General features: G+C 38.2%; 1 protein-coding gene and 1 pseudogene across 1 annotated transcript; both read left to right on the plus strand.

Annotated features, from left to right (window-relative positions):
* The first annotated feature begins 556 nt into the window (after nt 1-556).
* Nucleotides 557-4,835, plus strand: LOC140944807 (uncharacterized). The gene is made up of 3 exons (XM_073393911.1): nt 557-644; nt 1,004-1,720; nt 3,231-4,835. The coding sequence occupies exons 1-3, from the start codon at nt 557-559 to the stop codon at nt 4,073-4,075; spliced, it is 1,650 nt and encodes a 549-aa protein (XP_073250012.1). The 3' UTR covers nt 4,076-4,835.
* Nucleotides 4,836-9,073: 4,238 nt separating this feature from the next.
* Nucleotides 9,074-10,468, plus strand: LOC140944865 (membrane progestin receptor epsilon-like; annotated as a pseudogene).
* Nucleotides 10,469-19,183: the final 8,715 nt, after the last annotated feature.

The following is a 19,183-nucleotide window of genomic DNA, read 5'->3' on the forward strand; positions in this document are numbered from 1 at the left end:
AGTTTTTCACTCAAAAGCTATATGATTTTTTAGTTTTCTCTTCTTTATAAATGTCCAAAAAGTCTACCAAAGACAACTGTAATGTCACTCAACTGGGAAACTGCCTTTAAGCAAGAGATTACGAGATCGAGGCTCCGCTGGTCAATCAGGCCTCCTGATGTCCCCTTTCCGGAGACTCTTGTGGACACACGTACTTGATCAAACCCGAATCGGCCGCTTTCTATGCAGTAAGACACTTCTTACTTACCCTTCAGCGTTCGCTGCTGAGCACAGTTTCAGCTCGATCGCGATGAAAAGAATAAACACTTTACTACGTAATACGATGACAGATAAGCGACTTTCATCGCTGTCGATTTTACACATTCACAAACACAAAGTCGTTAATGTTGATAACGTCACTAAATTTACGCAACGAAAGGGGAGGCTCCTCGCCTTGTGCTTGTAAACATTCCAATACCAGCTCAAAGAAGAACGTTTTAAAAGCTTTTTTTAATATTATTTTCTATTTTAAACAAGCCTTTAACCTGCCGAAATATGTGTTTGTTTTTGAGACCATATGGTTAAGCTTAACGCCCCTGAAATTCGAACAAATTGTGGCGAATTTAATAAATTATGGAATGAACCCGATGAAAGATGCAAGTGTCGTACTTCCAATCAATTTGAAAAAGAACTAACTTCGCATTTCATTATAAAAGTCTCTATTAATCTTTACTGATATTTTGATTGTTTATATTTATTTTGTTTTGTTTTGTTCTATATATTTACTTTTGTAACAAGTTTATGATATTTATATGTACCAATCTATTTGTTGTGCCCTCTTTCCTGACTTTCACATTTTTAATTGTCATAATTACGGTCACCCAACTAGTTTAGCTTTTTAGTTATTTTGGGTGTCCCACTACTGTATGTACTGTTTATTTATTTATTTATGATTATATTCTTGTAAATTCTTTTAGTTGTCTTCAGTAGTAGAAATAAACTGTCGTTGTTGTTGTTGTTGCAGGAGCACAGAAAGAATCTCTGGAATCTCATGTCAAAGAATTGGTGCTGAAAAAGGAGATAGGCAAAGGGTCTTATGGCAAAGTCTATAAAGCTGTGTGGAAGGGACGTGACGTTGCAGTGAAAAGGTTTCACTCTGTATTCTTCCAAAAAAGCTCCTGCCTGCAAGAACACTATATGGAGCAATTTTGGCGAGAATGCAATGTTCTAAAGCTTCTCGATCACCCTAATGTAGTAAAACTACACACTGTTTTATTTCCTAAAGGACTCTCACCCATAATAATCACTGAATTACTTCACTGTGACCTGAAAAAGTACATTAGAGAGTCCACAACCATGCCAAAAATCCCTGAAATGAAACTGATTTGCATCGCTTTAGACGTAATCGAAGGTCTTAATTACATGCATGGCTTGGAGCGTCCTGTTGTGCATCGTGACTTAGCAACAAAAAATATATTGCTAACAGAGCATGGTAATGCCAAGGTTGCAGATTTGGGGGTGGCCAAAATATTTGAAGCAGGCTGTGAAATGCATGCCACCCATGTTCCAGGAACACCACTATACACAGCTCCTGAAACATACCCTGTCACGAAGCAGTTTGAGGTGGTAGGAAATGCAAAGTATGGTCCTAAAGTTGATATATTTTCTTTTGGTGCGGTGGTTATGGCTATGATTGTTGGACATGAACCAAGTGTGTGGCCGTTAACTCCAATCACCAAAGGTATGTTTTGATGCGAGCATTTTTTGTTCCATAAGTTGCATTTAAAAAGGCTGCCTAACTCATTTAAGAAGTGGTAGACATAATGAGTTATCGATGTACACAGGAGGTTGCTTTAAGCACAAAACAAGCACAGTTGCTTGAGATGTACCCTAGAACAACTCTAGCTTCTTGAGTGCTTAGAAACCTCCCAAGCGCATTCATAACTTGATGATTGCATGGCTACCACAGAATCACAGAATCAAAGAGAACAACTTTACCGGTATTAGTCCTCACAGGTAGGAAAAGATTTGAGTGTTATTAGTACCAAGGCACTATGATGCATGCAAATCATTCTTCACAAAGTCGTTTCTTTCAAAAGTATCTTTTCACTGAATAAGTACTTTTGTGCAGGCTTTCTACAATACCTAAAGCTATAATTCCAGTTAAGTACATATCCATGTATCCCTACAAGTCGTACTATCTGCCGAATACAGATCCCTAGAGAGGGAGGGAAAGGAGCAGTGGTGACTGCGTGTTCTTTTTTGCTAGAAATTCTATTCTAATCACAGAACTTGGTTACAATATTAGAGACAGTTTGATATGGAGAAGTCCCAACTTAGAACTTACATAAATTTATTGATTTGACGCAATATATCAAGCAGGAGGTGCAGTGTTTTATCACCAGATGAAACACTGACAAGAGAGTTGAAATACGACGCGCAGCGGAGTATTTTTGACAAACTTAAAGGTTGTTTCATCTGATGATGAAACACTGTGTCGAATGCTCAATATTACTATTCAAACAAAATGATTTTAGAAAGAGAAACGAAGGATGCAAAAATGAGCAGTTTTTCATCTGATTTCCAAACACTCACATTTCCTTTGTGTTTTCTGTATGAATTATTAATGAGTTTGAAAAGTTCATTCTGAAAAATCATTAGTCAACGAAATCTTCTTTAACACCCTTTTTTCTCTTTAAGATAAAGGTAAGAGATACCTTTCCTAGCCGTTGCAGTATTGAGCAAAATAAATTTGCAGTATTGCCATACAATTTGTAGTTTGAACTTGTAAGTTGCTCTGAACAAACTGCCCATCAAAGCACCCTTTTTGCAGAACAATGTTGCAACAGTCTGATTGTGAAGTTCCCTTCCTGGTTACCTACAAATCCCTGCTACAATGATATGTTGCCCCATGGCCACCTCAATAACTCATATATATTTAGAAGAAGTAAGGAAAAAATAAAGGCCTTCATAATAGGATATTCATGACAGGTCACCCATCCAGTTCCTAACCCCGCCTGACCCGGCTTAACTTGAGTGGCACTACTAAAAAGTGAGTTTTGCAAGGGTAATGTGAGATACATATCTCTTGTAAAACAGTGGACTGTTTATTTATTTGGCTGAGGATCTAAGTGGCAAAGTGGATAAAGGGATCTGTAAATCATTAATTTTTTTTAATCTATTATTTTGATAGATAAATCTGTTTTAAGTTATTATTTAAAAAATCAGATGAAAATTTTTATTCCTTTAAGATGGTGAGATGATCAGTGAACATGTCCGACGCAAAAGAGACATCACTGAGATGGGGGAACATTTCTTCAAAAAACTGGTGTTAGGATGCTTAGAGAATGACAGTACATTGAGACCTGACATCAAGGACATTAAAGAAGAACTTGAAAGGCACAAATGGAAGGTAGTGAAACGATCAAGTTTGCATGAGGCAGATGAAGAAGTTCAGATTGAGAAAGTTGGACGCCAACCATCATACGATTACAAGTTCAAGGTGCTTTTTGTCGGAGACAGAGGAGTTGGAAAATCGTGTTTATTCAATCGTTTCAAGAACCCTTTTTTCGATATTTTTTTTAGCACCACAACTCTAGGGGTAGAGATTGATCAAGAGTCTTTCAAATATGGCTCCAAGTTTGTCCGTTTGGAAGTGGTTGATACTGCGGGTCAAGAACAGTTCTTTTCTGTGCAGGCTATGTATTTCCGTGGTGTCCATGGCATTTTCTTGGTCTGCGATGTAACTAATCGGACATCATTTGACCACATTCCTCGATGGCTTAACTTAGCAAAGACTTATTGCACAGAAAGAAATGCATTGATTATCATAATTGGGAACAAGACAGATCAAGCAGAGAAACGGGTAGTTTCCTCTGAGGAAGGCCATGAAATTGCCAAAAGTAATGGCCTAAGCTACATGGAAGCAAGTGCACTGGATGTGAACACTATTGAAGAAATGTTCAAGACCATGATTAACCTCCTTACAAGATCAGTTGATCTTGGGTCAATGAAAATTGAACTAAGTGATGCAAGTGGAAAAGTAAACTTGAAACCAATGACCAAGAAGTCTAAATTTAAATGTAGTAGAAAGTGATTTCCTTGTGTAGGTAGAACAACTAGAAAAATTAGCAACTACCGGTAATTTTTATTCATGGCGGTTAGTTGTGCATGAAAAACCCGACTGTATAAATGGGACCCTCGCCACTGTCTGCTTATCTCATTCAACCCCTGGAAATTTTTGTTTTAAAACCCCATTTGAAGCTAGTCAAGCCATTTTTTGGTCACTTTCTGGCCAAAAAAAACTAAACTTGCCCAAAATTTTGTTTACAAGTCTAACACTGTGCTGGCTTTAGCCTGCACCAAAGACAAAACTTAACTCTGGTTAAGTTTGTCTGCAAAACAGCACCGAAATCCTTCTCCTGAGACCCCGCCTGTGCACCCCCCTTAATACGCACCATGCTTGGCCTGTTAAAAAGCCATTGTTGGTTTGCCAAACAGGTTGAAAGGAAATTTGAAACGTTGAGGGCCGTTGAGGGCCCAGAACAAGGGTCTTGGTGCTTCTTTGCAGACCTCACTAACCGGGGTTTGATTACATCTGTGGTGCAGGCTATGCTGGTCTTTTTTTAAATTTCCCTGAGTTCAGGCATGCAGTGACATGGCCCCCTCTTGCTTAATATGGGGCCTGCACAATACATTCATGTTTGACCGTGCTTGAAATGCCCCTGGCCTAGAAAACAGCCCACATTTCACGACGCCACCACTGGTTTCCCCGTGAAATGACGTCTGAGAAACGAGTGCAGAATTTCCATACTGATGACATGTCACTACTCAGATCTAGGTAGTACTTCTGGTTGATTGAGGCAAATTTCCCATTTAGCACGACCAGTCAGAAGCACTATCCAGATCTGGATAGTGGTGCGTCATCAGTATGGAATTTCTGCAATCATTTCTCGCACGTCATTTTGCAATAAACAAGTGGTGGTGCAGCGTGCAAAGAAAGTTGTTTCTGATAGCCCGAGGTTAGTGGATTTTGCTTTCGGGCTATTGATTTTTGTTCTTAACTTTTCCGACGGGCAGGTGCTGCTTTTTGGGGAAATTTAAAGTACAGATGAATTGTAAATCAATCCTGCTAATCAAAAAGGGTTTTGGGGCTAGTTGAAATGACTTGTGGGCTACCCAGGGCTTGTGTACATACTAGCTACAGCTTGCCCAAAAGGCAGGCTGTAAAACTGACTTTCTTTGCACCCTGTGGCGTCCCAAAATGCCAGCTTTTTTTCTCACGCTACTGGCCAGTTAGGTAGTAGAATTAATTTGCTTGGCACAAAACATGTGGCAAAAAGACTTTTTGAAGAGTGTTTTTAACATCATTCTTGAAGATATTTGTTAGTTAGCTTCCTATGAAGATGTTCTTAGGGCTTTGTCATGCTTTCCTTTCCCACAAGGGAGCATTGCATGACGAGTCAAAATAGATAGATAAATATATAGATGATTTATTGAACTTGCTCAATTCAACATACATATGATACATATTAATTTACATAGACAATTAATACAATTTAAATAGCAAAGGCTAATCTGGTGAAGGCCCCAATAGAATACAATAATACACACAGAATTCAGAATATATTATTTTGAAAGAAGGCATTTCTTCTTGAGCTAAGGGAGACAAATTAATTGATATACCAATTAAGCACAGAGTTCTTCAGAGCTTTACGAAACAGTCTAAGAGTATCTGAGTTAGTAATGCTAGGAGGCAAGAAATTCCAAAGACAAGAACCAGTGAATTTTACGAAGCAAGCCATATTGGGTAGTGTTAACTGAGGTTACGTAAAGATTTCCATAACATGATTGGCAAAAGAACTTCTGCATGGGAGTCAATGGCTTAGATATCACTATAGGAGTATTGATATACACACCCTTTCAAGCCTGGGTGGAAAGGGTCAGAAGGGGTGGGGCAGCGAGAGAAAAGGGGGGCATTTTTCTCTCCTCCCCTTTTTGCACCTGCAGACTACATCTTTTTAGTGTGTATGTGTGTTAGAAAAAACTGTTAACAATAGTGGTTTACAACGAGGGTACAGGGACCGCGGAGGGGGAGGGGCTGGTAGGGCCGCGGCCCCACCACTTTTTTGCGCCCCCGCCCCCACTTTTTGCGCTAAAAAGAAAAATAATTAAAATTAAAAAAAAGACTTGAAACAAGTTTTTTTCCGTCTATATTCCGCTATATTCTCTGTATTTTCTTTAATTTCAAACGCCAGGCGTTTTGTGGGGCTCCTGTGCTTTTCGCGGTAATTGTGCCCTGTGGCCGACTTGCCCCTTGATCAAACGCCATGCCTTGGCCACCCCTTCGCTTCGTTCGGCAGCGTGTTTTGTACTTCCAGCTCCGCCAGAGTTTTTTATCAGTTTTATCAGACGAAATGAAGATTATTACTAGCTTTTTCAAGCCAAACAAAGGTGAGTAGTTGTTTTGAGTTGATAAAAGTTTTATGTTTTGTCTTTCTCCTTTCGAATCAATGAAATATTCGATGGCAAGAAGAATTACATTACTTGAACAGTGAACGCCCATAGGGCTATTGCATTTAAAATCCGTACCCCCCAGTTGAGGACTTACCTTTTCATCTTACCCCTTAAGATTGGCTAAAATTGCATTCACCCCTGAAGACTTCCGTAAAACATGGGTTTACCCCTGAAGAATTGGGTCATACCCCTGAAGAATTTGGGTTTACCCCTGAAGAATTTTGTGAAAATTAAGGCTTCACCCCCAAAGAATTCCATATTTGTTTACTCTATATCTACCCCTAAAGAAATCCTCAATTTTTATAACTTACCCCTGGAGAATTCCATGGTTCCTCAACCGGGGGGTGCGGATATTAAATGCAATAGCCCATAGTTAGAAATTTTTCGATTTTTAATATGAAAAAATTATTTTCAATTGTCAGCCCTCCCACTTTTCACCTTGCTCCGCGGTCCCTGGGGTAGTGACATCAGAATTTGTTCTGTAATTATATGCCATGCTGTTGTCTGATTTTGTAAAGACAACTATGGTTGCTGTCAGTACTGAATGAATGGAAATACAAGAAAATTGAAGCAAGAAGGAGCCATTGAAGTTTGGGTGTCCTCTTACAGCTTACCGTAAACTGCCGCTCATAAGCTCCCCCACTTACAAGCCAACCCAGTTATAGACCCATCTACCCTTATATAAACCCCTCTCCAAGAAGTTTTGAAACTTAATTAAAAACCAGTAAATGCAAAGCGTATTTTGGTTAGCATTGCTATAGCTTATAAGCCCCTCCGTTTATAAACCGTCCTAAAACTCCTTACAAAAAAGTAATAACCCAGGGCCGGGTTGTTCAAAGCTGGGTTAAGATAACCCAGGGCAAGAGCCATAATAGTCCTATTATGGCTCTTGCGTTACTGCGAAATTTGAATTCAGATATGAAAGCTTAAAAAGTAAATTCAGTTTAATTCTTTTTGTCAACAAGTTGATGACTGGATGCTCTTAAAAATAACAGGGAAAAATACACGAGAAAATGCTTTTGAACAAAAGAAAAAGAAACCCGGGTTAAATATTTAACCCTGGGTTAAACGCTAATATCGGCCTTCGAACAACAGAGGTTGTTAAAAGCAGGATTAAAATAATCCAGGGTTAGTGCGAAATTTGAAGTTCAGATATAAAAGCTTAAAGAGCAAATTCAGTTTAACTTAGTTTATTTTTGTCTGAAATTTGTTCATTGGATGCTCTACAAAGAATTGGAGAAAATTATCCGAGAAATTGCGTTTGAACAAGAGAAAAAGAATCCCGGATTGAAATTTAACCCTGGGCTAGCGCTAATCAGTCTTCGAACAACTAAACTGGGCCCAGAGCTTATAAGCGACAGTTAACGGTTTTCTTTGACAGGTAATATCCATTTACTTGGGCATAAATACCAAATGCCCGCACTATCCAGGTAGTGCTCTAATTAGGCCATTGATAACCAGTCAGATTTTAGACTATTGATCAAATAATGTATAGATAAATAAAAGTGTCGCAGATTTTAAAAGAATAAATTATTTTCTATTATGAAAATAACATCTGCAATATTTCTGCCTCAGTTAGAAACAAAAAACTTTTAAGGAAGGCAAAGCCAACGCAAAATCTTTGTGCACGGTGCATAGGAAACCTAAAATGATAAATGTGAGGAAATAGAAAAGCTATGTTATTTTATTATTTTTTTATTGCTTAATTTATCTAGCCAATTTGTTGAAAACCAACCTAACGAAATTTGCCGTCATTGAAGTGAAATGGCGTTAAAAGGCAGGTTTCTCGGGCCCGATAAGCTCGAAAATCACCACTAACGAAGGAAAAGGAAAGGAGAAAAAGAAAGAGCGAGGAGGAATCTAATTTACTCGGATTTTTGAAAACGTTACCGCTAAATGGACTTTTGTGTCCAACCATTGCTTTTTCCTCTTCTCCTCCTTTCTTCCTCCTCGCTCTTTCTTTTTCTCCTTTCCTTTTCCTTCGTTACTGTGAATTTGGAGCTTGTGGGACTTTAAAAAAACCTACCTTTTGACGCCTTGTCATCCCAATGACAGCAAATTTCATTAGGTTGGTTTTTAAAAAATCCGCGGCTAGATATATATATATATTTTTAATTCTTTACCTGGACGCATTCCCTCCTAGAAAATTGGACACATCTGCTTGCGGGATAAAGTTTTTGTCGTTCATAATAAAAGATTTGAAAATGTAAACAAAATCTATGAAATTCCTTTCTTTGTGTAAATCTCACACTAAAACAAATCAGAATATTTATTCTTTTCCCTGAGATTTCCTGACAGCTTAGTTGAATTCAGTTTTGAACTTGCAAAGTAATCTTAAGTGAGGGATTAGAAAAATGTTATGGTAATCTTTTTTTCCGGTCCGCAGAGGTGTCACTTAATTATCTTCTATCCTGTTCAGAGGAAAACCATGTTGAAAGCAATTTACACCTGCAGGAAAACCCATCGGCAATTTCCACCAATGAGCGAGAGGGTAAACAAATACTCTACCGGGTGGCGAATTCAATTGTTTTGAAAAAACCGGCTTTTTCATTTTCATTCCGTTTGCAAACCACGAGTGTAAGCAGTCATTTGACAGCGGAAAGAGCGAAATCAGAACTGCTTGTTTTTCTTTTTCCTTCCCATAACAGCTACCATAAACTAAAATGGCTAAAATGGAAAAGATACATGATGCCGAACACAAGCACAAGAAGGTTAAGTTTGGTTTGCGTTCCGAAGACGTTCCTGCTCAATTCCGCGAAATGTTTATTTGCTCTGCTTATCGCAAACCTTACGGTTCTGCTTTGGACTGTGTCAAAAGTGCTTTTCAGCTGCGAAACGAAACCGTCAACGTTTGGACGCACTTTGTTCCGTTTCTGCTTTTTCTCGTGCGCTTCGCGTCCTTATTTTGGAAGTACGGCATCACCGACACTTACGCCTACCCTTTGCAGTCGTTCGCTATTGGAATATGTGGATTTTTGTTGATGAGTTCTGGCGCTCATCTGTTCAATTCCATGTCTCCTAGAGTTCGCCACATTTGTTTCTTTTTCGATTATGCAGCGATAAGCGTGTATAGTGTTGGAGCAGGACAAGCATTTTATTTCTACAGTCGCTCGTTCGATAGCAATAAAATGCTCTTCAGTTCTTCGACCATTTTTCTCAGCGTTTCTTGTCTCATCTCTGTTTTGTCAACTGTAGTTTGTTGTGCCTCTCGACACCGATGGTCAAAGATGAAGTACGTTACTAGAACATTTTGCTTCTGGGTTGCCTTTCTGTGCAATAGCGCTCCATATTTGCATCGCCTTCTCGTGGAACCGTCTGCTACACTTGAAACAGAGCACGAGCAACTGGCTTTTTAGTATTTCATGAGGCATTGCTACTTCTACCTGATTTCAGCTTTGGCAAACATGTCCAGGATGCCAGAGAGATTAAGGCCAGGAGTTTTTGACATAATAGGGCACAGCCATCATTTCCTACATGTTTTTACAGCCCTTGGTTCCGCCGACCAGTTTACAGCCATTCAGATTCAAATGGAGTCGAGACGCAACGATTTGGAACGCTTTCCAATAGCAACTTTTGCGAACAGCTTAGGTTTAATGGTAGTAATTTGTTTAATTAATTGTGGGATTGTTTTAAGGTTTGGCAGTAAGCTACGATCAGATAAGGAAGAAGAGCATAAGGAAATTTAATAGATTAAAATTAAACGCTAAATTTTTCTTTCTTGCAGTATCGAATAAGAGCGGATTTAATGACCAATGGTTTACAATAATTTTTGCAGGTGCGTTGAGTTATTAGATTACTCCGTATCACGGATATGCACTAAATTGCGCTTTAGTTATTTTTTGTAACGCCAACTTTATCATGGCTTGAGACGATTTCCCATCATAAAAATGTCGAAATTTTGTAAAAGTGGAAATATTTGCTATTTCTCTTTAGCTTAACCTGAGAGAAAACAATACTTGCATAGTTTTGTATAAAATTAAGACGACGTTTGAAATAACAGTAACTTATGAAAAATTTATTGTAAAAGATCCTTCTTGAAATTATGCAAATAATTAGGATTAATATTTCACCTGTTATTTTTGCTTGCTTCTTTGAAATAAAGAAAAAAAGAAAGAATGTGAACGGTGGAATGACTTTTTTTTTCTTAAAAACCTTGTCTTCTAAAATGTCCTGTTCATGAAGAAATGAGAAAACTTTATTTGTGTAAAGTTGTCAAACAATTTGGCCCTGCCACAGGCAGTCCAACACAGACAGGGACTGCTGGGCGGGATTTAGAAATTGGGGGAGGGGGTGAGGACTAAACCGGACACGTAATGCTCTTTAATCTTCCAGAGACGTTTGACATCTTGGTGTCCAGAGATGGCTTCTTTTAACTGGACAAGATAAAAACTAAGGTCAAATTGTTCCAAACTCAGTGACATTTAGGATGGAATGGACTACCTTTAATACTGGTACTTAATTTCGCGTTTTACGCCATTGTAAAAAAAAACGCGAAATTAAAGACCTGCGAATGAAAGTCTTCGTGAAATTCATGCAAACACTTGAAAATTAATACTTATGTTAAATTAATACTTATGTTATAACAACAGCCACCTGAAGATCCATTTGAAGATTTGCAATGATCAGATGATGTTTAGAAATGTTGCGGCGAACAACTCATTTGCTTGTTCTAGTTTACCTAGAAATTTTAAAAGTTCAGACTTTTTGTGAAAATAAAAAAAAAGTTGACAATGTTTTATTAAATCGCGAAAATTAGTGCCCTTTTTTCATATTTGCCTATTGAAATCATGAAAATAAAACCTCGCGAAATACTATCTCGCCAGAATCGCGAAATTGAGTACCCATAAAGTATGTTCATGGTGGTAAAATAGCTTCCAACTTCTTCAACGAGTTGCTCTTTGTTCGACTTCGTCGCGGGTCTGACGCTTGATCTTCGAATTCTGACGCTTGAAACAGTCATTTTTGGCCCGAGCCTACACGACCACAGCACTTTTAAGTTTTCTAAACGACGTGTTGACTGTTTCGAACATTATCTCCATTTTTATCCTTGCTGAAGTTCGTCTCCGTCAGGTTCTTCATTCACGTTTCCATCGGATGGGAACTATACAACGTCAAAACTGAGAGTCAAACAATCGATTAAAATGTGTGGACGTCTTAGGAATTAGACTTCCGTTTAATTACATCCTCTAAAAATAACTTAACCCTTTGAGCCCTATGAGTGATCAGCATCAAATTTCTCCTTGTAATATCAATGTTTTGTTAAACAGAGTGGTCATGAGAATTACGGACATGATCACACAAGATGAATTTACTAATACTTGACATTTTATCAACTTCTCCCCACTACTTCTGTAGGACATGAATAGGGGCAACAAATGAGAATTCAAATTTTGATCTTAGTGTTTAAAGGGTCAAGAGAAATTCACATATCCCATTCAACGCCGTAAGATTCCCTCTCTGTCTTATACCATTCTCTCTTGACAGCGCTGGTAGAAGAAAGAAGAGTGCATGAGGAGCAGTAACAGAATTTTATATCGGAGCCTACAAAAAAAAACAACACAATCATCTGGGGAAACATTGATCCAAAAGCAAATTTGCTGTGGCAGAAACAAAAGTTGTTAACTCGATTATTTTACAGTCGAAATATCTAACCAGCCTTTCAGGAACAAACTTTGAAATCAGTGGCTTTAAAAGATCCATATAAAAGAAATAAGAAGAACAAAGAGTTCAGTAAGAGTGGAAAATTTGGAACTGAAGTAATTTTTTTCTTTATGAATATGAAAATAAACTAGGTAAAACATTTTATTTCGACTATCTCAGAAGAAATAAAAGGAAACCGCAATCTGATGCCAAATCTACCGTATCTGATCTGATACGAATTAGAGAAGATCATGAAATATAAGCAACTGCAATCTAATACCGTATCCGTATCTGAAACCGTATCTGCTGTATCTGATCTGATTTCAGCTGTGATTTCCACTTTGCTAGTCTTCCTCTTCAGAAAGTCCTCCGCCAGGACCACAGTCTTAAACAGAATATTTAACAATTATTCCTCGAGCCCGAATGGGTTTGCCGTCTTCTTTACTCTCCCGTCCTGTTGCCGTAAGTTCTCTAATGGCTCTTGATGCGTACAGATAGAAGGGTTAGATACATTACGCCGGCATAATTCAGGGGCACCTAACGAGAATATAGTTCAAAACGACTTAAAAATAGCATTGTTAAACGTATTTTAGTATTTAAACGGTAGATGTAGGCATATTTTTATCCCTTAAAAATTTTTCATCTGTTCGGATTTCCTAGCTGAAAGTCTAGTGATCCGAAAATTATAGGGGTCAAAACTTCCCTTTTCGAAAATTTCAGCCAGAAAAAAGGCTCCCGAAAATTCTAGGTGACCTTTTTAGAGTAAAAATCCGTTAAAAATAGGCAATTAGACCATTTTTAGATGTTCGAAAATCCTAGGAGAGGCAGGCAAGCAAGAAATTTGACAACAAATGTTCCGAAAATTGTAGATCTCAAATCGTCTCCCGAACAGATATTTTCCGAAAATTGTCGTTGGGTGCCCCTGATAATTTTGGGCATAATGCTAACTTTGCGAAAATGCAGATTCAATTTGAAGGGATTCCACTCCGCATAACAAAATATATACAATATAATCAATTATGTAACTTCAGCTAACTTCTTACCAAAAGAAACTCCTCTCTAGTTTCACCTATGAATGGTCACACTTATGGATTTCATTCAAATAAATCCCTGAGGACCAAAAGATGTACTACTAAGATGCTTTCATTTGAATCAGGCTAACTATATTTTTCGTTATTTCCCGGTAATTAAACAGCTTTTTAATTGGTTTTTTAAAGCGCATTAGTAAGCAGTTCCTGAATATTTAATTCTTCCGAATTGTCAGGATTTCATCTATAAGTAATAAAAAAGATGATCCTCCCGTCTAAATAAGTTTGAATCAGCTGAACCGGACCAGATTAAACCCGACAAGATTACACCAACTCACAGTAACCACCAGGGGTGGGGGAGGGGGAGATGGGAGAGCCGTCCGGCTCCGCCCCATGGTCCAACCCCCAACCCTTTCACATTTTTAAAAGAAAAGCTAACTTTTCGTACACCTTCAATTTAAAACTAAAAATCGAGTTACAGGAAGCAAGTCTCCTTGTCATTTTTAGGTAGCGTTTAATAAATTACAATGATACAGCTATTGGTGCGTCTGCTCGAAAGGCTCTATGTACCCTTTTGTACTTTTCAACTCCTTGAAATCTGCATACCCTTTTACTGTACTTGAAGCCTGAAGAGGGTAGGACGTAAGAGGCCATACATGGAGTACCCCCAACCAGGGGTAAGCATTATTACTTTCAAAAATAGCTTCTGTATTTAGGTTTTATCCACAACATTCAATTGATTCTATCTGGGTGGGCTTTCATTCTCGCTGAATTAGAAAATCTCCCAAAATGGATTTTCAAAATGCACGGCCGGAATTTTCAATAGCAGGGACCCTTACAGATAAATTTGTTTTGATTATCAACCAGTAAACTGATTTAAAAAGCGAAAAGCTAGCCAAGTTTCTAAAAGGAAATTGATACAATCAGCATGAGAAACCTCCAGTAAGAAAATAAGGGTAATTCAGTGACTTAAGTTACTTGATGTCTTAAGGAGCCTAAATGCGCGTTTCTCGGTGTTTGATTAAGAGATGAAATACACCTCTCATCCAATAAGAGGCGTTTAAAATTAACTTGTCTATAACTTGAATTTAATAATTTCCGTCCTTGTAAGCAAGGTATGCTGCCTCCAACACATAAATACTACAGTTAAATAAACAATACCTACAGTACTTTTCCCAAATAGATAATAGGCTTATATTAGTTTCTAAAACCGTAAAAGAAACTGTGTTTCTGTGTCAGTATTTAGGGTAATAAAACTTAATCACTTGAGTTAAAAGAAACTTGACCACGACTGCAAAAGAGCTTTTGTCCCTGAAAATGTCAAAGTCACGCTACGTATGGATTCCAAATTTTCAATACTGTGTTCTTTTTAAAGATAGAAAAACAAAATTGCTTACTAAGTATAGTAGAAAAAAAAAAAAGATTGCAAAGAGATGTATCTCCTCATCATTTCAGTGTGTACTAACTTCCATTTCTGTATTATCGAACACCACGAAACTACTATGCAGATGGTTACATTAATTAAAATTGGCTAAAAATTCTCCAGACAGCTAAAAACTGAATGGTAATTTGGAGATAAGGCTCATCTGAGATCAGCAGTTAAGATGGAAGCGGATTAAAGTCCGTCTGGTAAAGTTCATCCAATTTGATTTTGATTTTTTCATAGTGATCAGCTCTGAACAAATTAGAAGCGAGCCCCTCGATTACTTCCTGTCAGTATGATATGGCGAGGAGAGCTAAGATGATTCTCATTATCCTCTGTTAAATATGGGTGGTCTTGCTCGCCAAAACAATTGCTATGTATGTGATTAAACCCATGTTTAAGGGAACTGGTCCATGAGAGCGACATCACTTGATCCGGCCCTTAAAGAAAATACAGATGGGTACGGTCTATAGCTAGAACCCCAACCAAACTAAATCAATGATCATCCACTTATCGGCGTTATTTCATTTCATGTCTTGGCGCACAAACGTACTGGATGATAAAAACAAAACAATATCTGAAGATTCTTTTATACTGAACAACTGCCTCTGGGGTCTTTTTTAAAAGGAAAACGCCCCCGCAACTATAACGCATACCATCAGCCGCGTGTCTCGTCAGAGAAAGAAAACAGATAGAAAACCCTTACCGTTCACCATCTGCACAATCACGAAGTGGAAATTAAAGTTTCATTCTCAAAAGCTACAAACTGCTCCAAAACGATTCAGAAACCAGCAGAATATTTGCAAAACCAACACATGTATTATAAGGAGAATTGTACGTGTCCCTTACGTATTTAGCTCGGTCTTAGTCATAACTCACGACTGAAGGAGAACTTTCATAAATGGGAGCTCATTAACATTATTATTATTATTTTTTTTTTTATTTTTTTTATTTTTTTTTTTTTAAAAAGAAAAAACTATTCATTCAAAAACACTATTTACAATTCCTGTCGATTTAAAAAGCACTTAATTTAGCTTAAAAAAAGTTAATTTAACTAAGAAAAATTTTTTCGAATTAAAAACATTTCATTTCAATAAAAAAAAACTGTCAACCTCTAAAATTCAAAACTTTCTTTCAACTGCTAAAAACAAAAAAAATGGTAATAATAATAATGAAATAAAAAGATATATATGAAGTAAGGAAACACATCAATAGTCCGATTTAATGGCTCCTTCAACAACTTCGACGTCGATATCAACATTCTTAATGTCACATGGCACTCTTCTTGTCCTAGAGCCTCGAAGACAAACCAACGCAGATCTCAAGAGTGCGAATGAGGTTCTGGTTCTGATCCATGAGATGGTTTTGGCATACTGCTCCCCTTTTTTGATGGCAATCAGCTGTGCTAAACGGCTATGATGCTTCAAGCACTCCTTTCCCATTCCGCCAGTTGTGGTGAAGACCAAAGGTGTAAATGTTCCATGCTCGATGTCCAGGACTCTCTCTGAGTAGAGACGCTTTTATTATTATTATTATTATTATTATTATTATTATTATTATTATTATTATTATTATTGTTGTTGTTGTTGTTATTAAAGACTACATTCCACAATCAAACAGGTATTCTCTGTACAGGAAACCATGTAACACCCCTCTTCCCTGGGAGTGGCCCATAAATGTCACATTCCATCAGCTGCTCCTCTCTCTTTATAGGAGTGGCCAGTAATAGCTGGGGGCGCAGGAAAACACGTAGCTCTCTGGCTGTGAGCAGCAAATCGCGTAAGATTTAAGGAATCCTCAGGGCCCATCGAACAGTTTTTTTTTTGTTAGGAATTTTTCTTAGAAATTTTTTTGGGGAGGAGATTGAAGACTTTCTTAAATTTTTGAAATGCGCCCCAGCAAAACTATTATAGTCACTTTACCAGTAATAATCAAAATGATGACTGAGTCCCCACCACATTAGCACAGAACAAAATAAAGGAGTATAACTATATCTAAGGTCTAAGGATTTCATTTGCATAGAAATAGGTGAAATCATTTCAAGCTTTGCTATTTTCAAAGTTTCCAAAAGCTGAACAATAACATAGAGTTCTTCAAACAGCAGGTGACTTGGTTTTATAAAGGGACAGCTTGGCGTATCAAAATTAGTTGTCGAAATAAACGGAGCGCCGAAACGGAGCGGGCCACAAAGAACGAAAACAAACTTAAATTTTCTTCGCCTCCTTGCACGTAGATACTGCCTTTTCAGGATCTAGTTGCAAAACCTTGGAACTTGCCTCTTCGTTAGCCAATTAGTGATCAATTTTTTGTGCCGTTTGCACAAGACTCATATACTTACGGACTAGTGAAAACCAGGCTTAATTGCTGACCAGACTGGACACTGTGAGGTTGCCAAAGTTTCTTTTTAAATTCGTTTGCCACGTCTGCAAGGCAAAGTTTGTCTGTCTGTCTGTTCCCTCTTCGTCAGCCACAGTCATTACATTTGCTGGAGTGATTTCATCATTTATTGACTAATATTCAATTTAATACTACATGATCCATGATTCACAGCCGTTTATTAGCACATCAGTGATATATTTGTATTTTTTCTTGATGGATAGTACAAGTAGTTTAGTGATGTTTTCTTTTTAGTTATAGATTCTTAATTACAACTATGTACCGCATGTTTTTAATTAATATGTACACGGCCCCATAAGCTGTATTAGCTTGTACTGTATTTTAACCCAGGGCTGTCATTAAGGTTTTAAGCAGCCGGCCTCTTGCGAAAAGTAACAGGTCATTTATCCCTTAAATTCTTCTAAGTTCGTAATGCCTGACATATTTAGAAACTTTGTGTAGTCGGTTGATTTTACTACAGTAGTTTGCTAAAAAAGCCGGCTACCGACTACTAATGACATCCCTATAACTGTGTTAAAAATAAAAGTTGTTGTTGTTTGTTGTTGTACCCAAGCCATAGCCTTCAAGGAACGAGGTGGTTTCTGTTACTTTACTTATGCAAAATTTTGACCAGCAGTAGCTGGTGACAATTTGATTTTTTTATAATTTATCATTAGTTTCTGAGGATCTGGCAACTCTCATACTAGGATTACCATCTCATAGTATCAGAAAACTTGTCTAATAAAAGAACGTACTTCTCTCGCACCGAAAAGTGTGTGTGCATGATGTGTGCGTGTTTGGGGGAGTGTGTCCTTGTGGTCCTTTCCATAGGCGGTGCCTGATCAAAGTAGCGTAATTAACGAGGCTCGGGCTCCCACAAATCTAGCCTCTCAAGCAGACGTTCTTAGGGGTTCGTCACGCGTTCCAGCTCGTTCCTACCACAAATCCTCTCTTGATAGAATTAAAAATTCAGCAGAAACAATTACAGTGGAAGCTCGATATAACGAAGGGCCAAGAGACTGTGACTTGCAAAATTTGTTCGCTATAACGAGGTTTTGTTATATCGAGGTTCTTTTTCATACATTTTATTATCACTGCCGGGGTAAAGAAAATTGTTCTTTATACCGCAGACTTCGTTATATAAAGGTTCGTTAAATCGAGGTTCCACCAGCTGATGCTCAGGGAAGACCAGACGGCTTCATAATTCGGAGGTGGAAATGGGAGTGGTCGAAAAATGTTACATTTTCAGGAAGAGAAATTGGGCACGCGACACGTGAAGGGCACTTTCACCGTGTCCTCTTCCGCCTTTTTACACCCCCCCCCCTCCTCCTTTTTTCCGTTTGAAAGCCTTTCACACAGACTACTCCTAGACCATCCTCGGAGACCCAGGGGCAGTTAGTCGGGACGATAGAATGTTTGTGGTGAAAGTTTACTGTAAGATCGATCTTACAGAAAACTTTCACCACAAACATTCTATCGTCCCAACTAGCTGCCCCTGGGTCTCCGAGGATCCTCCTAGCTAGACGGACGTGTATTGTCAAGAGTGTCCCTCTTAGACTTAGAGAAAGTTGACTGGGAACATACGTTTTTTTCAGTTCTGTGTTTACAACCGCCAGCTAAAGAGGAATAAATATTATAGAATAAGCTAGAATAACGTACCCGTAACTTTTCAGCGGAATGACGCAATGATGTGCCCTTTTTTATCCTTTTTCCTGGAAATGATGGAATAAGTATTTCCTCATTGTCCAGAAGGTGGATTTTCCGAACGAAATAATAATGAATTTTTTATCTGGAACTGATTAAACGGACCAACGAATTTTTTTCCTGGGCGGGAATAATCATTCGAAATTTCACCAAAGAAGAGGAAAGCTGACGATGCAGATGACCACACTGAAAATGTTCAATAGCCTGACTGTCAACCTGTTCAGTTACACCGTGCAAGACAATTTTTCTTACTGTGCCGTCGGTTTACCAGTAAGGGACCGATCGTTTATTACTTCCCGAGGAGGGGGGGGGGGGGGGGTTTCAGAAAAGTGTGGTGTATGAAAACTGTACCCCCCTAAAATGATTTCATATGAAAATTGTACCCCCCCCCCCCCCCACCCCCACCTTTCCTAGACCAAGGGTGCTTACCATTTGACAGAAAATTTCGGAAATTCCGGATGGAAGGTAAATGGTAAGGTCACTTTTCGGAAATTCCAACCGAAAATTGAGGAGTACG

This window comes from Porites lutea, chromosome 7 (genome assembly GCF_958299795.1).
Source record: "Porites lutea chromosome 7, jaPorLute2.1, whole genome shotgun sequence".
NCBI lineage: Eukaryota > Metazoa > Cnidaria > Anthozoa > Scleractinia > Poritidae > Porites > Porites lutea.

Excerpts from the sequence above, each read along its gene's own strand:
- LOC140944807 (XM_073393911.1), top strand. The coding sequence starts at position 557 with ATGGTTAAGCTTAACGCCCCTGAAATTCGAACAAATTGTGGCGAATTT. Across the intron at positions 645-1,003 it reads CGATGAAAGATGCAAGTGTC|GAGCACAGAAAGAATCTCTG; the intron begins GTACTTCCAATC and ends TTGTTGTTGCAG. Across the intron at positions 1,721-3,230 it reads GTTAACTCCAATCACCAAAG|ATGGTGAGATGATCAGTGAA; the intron begins GTATGTTTTGAT and ends TATTCCTTTAAG.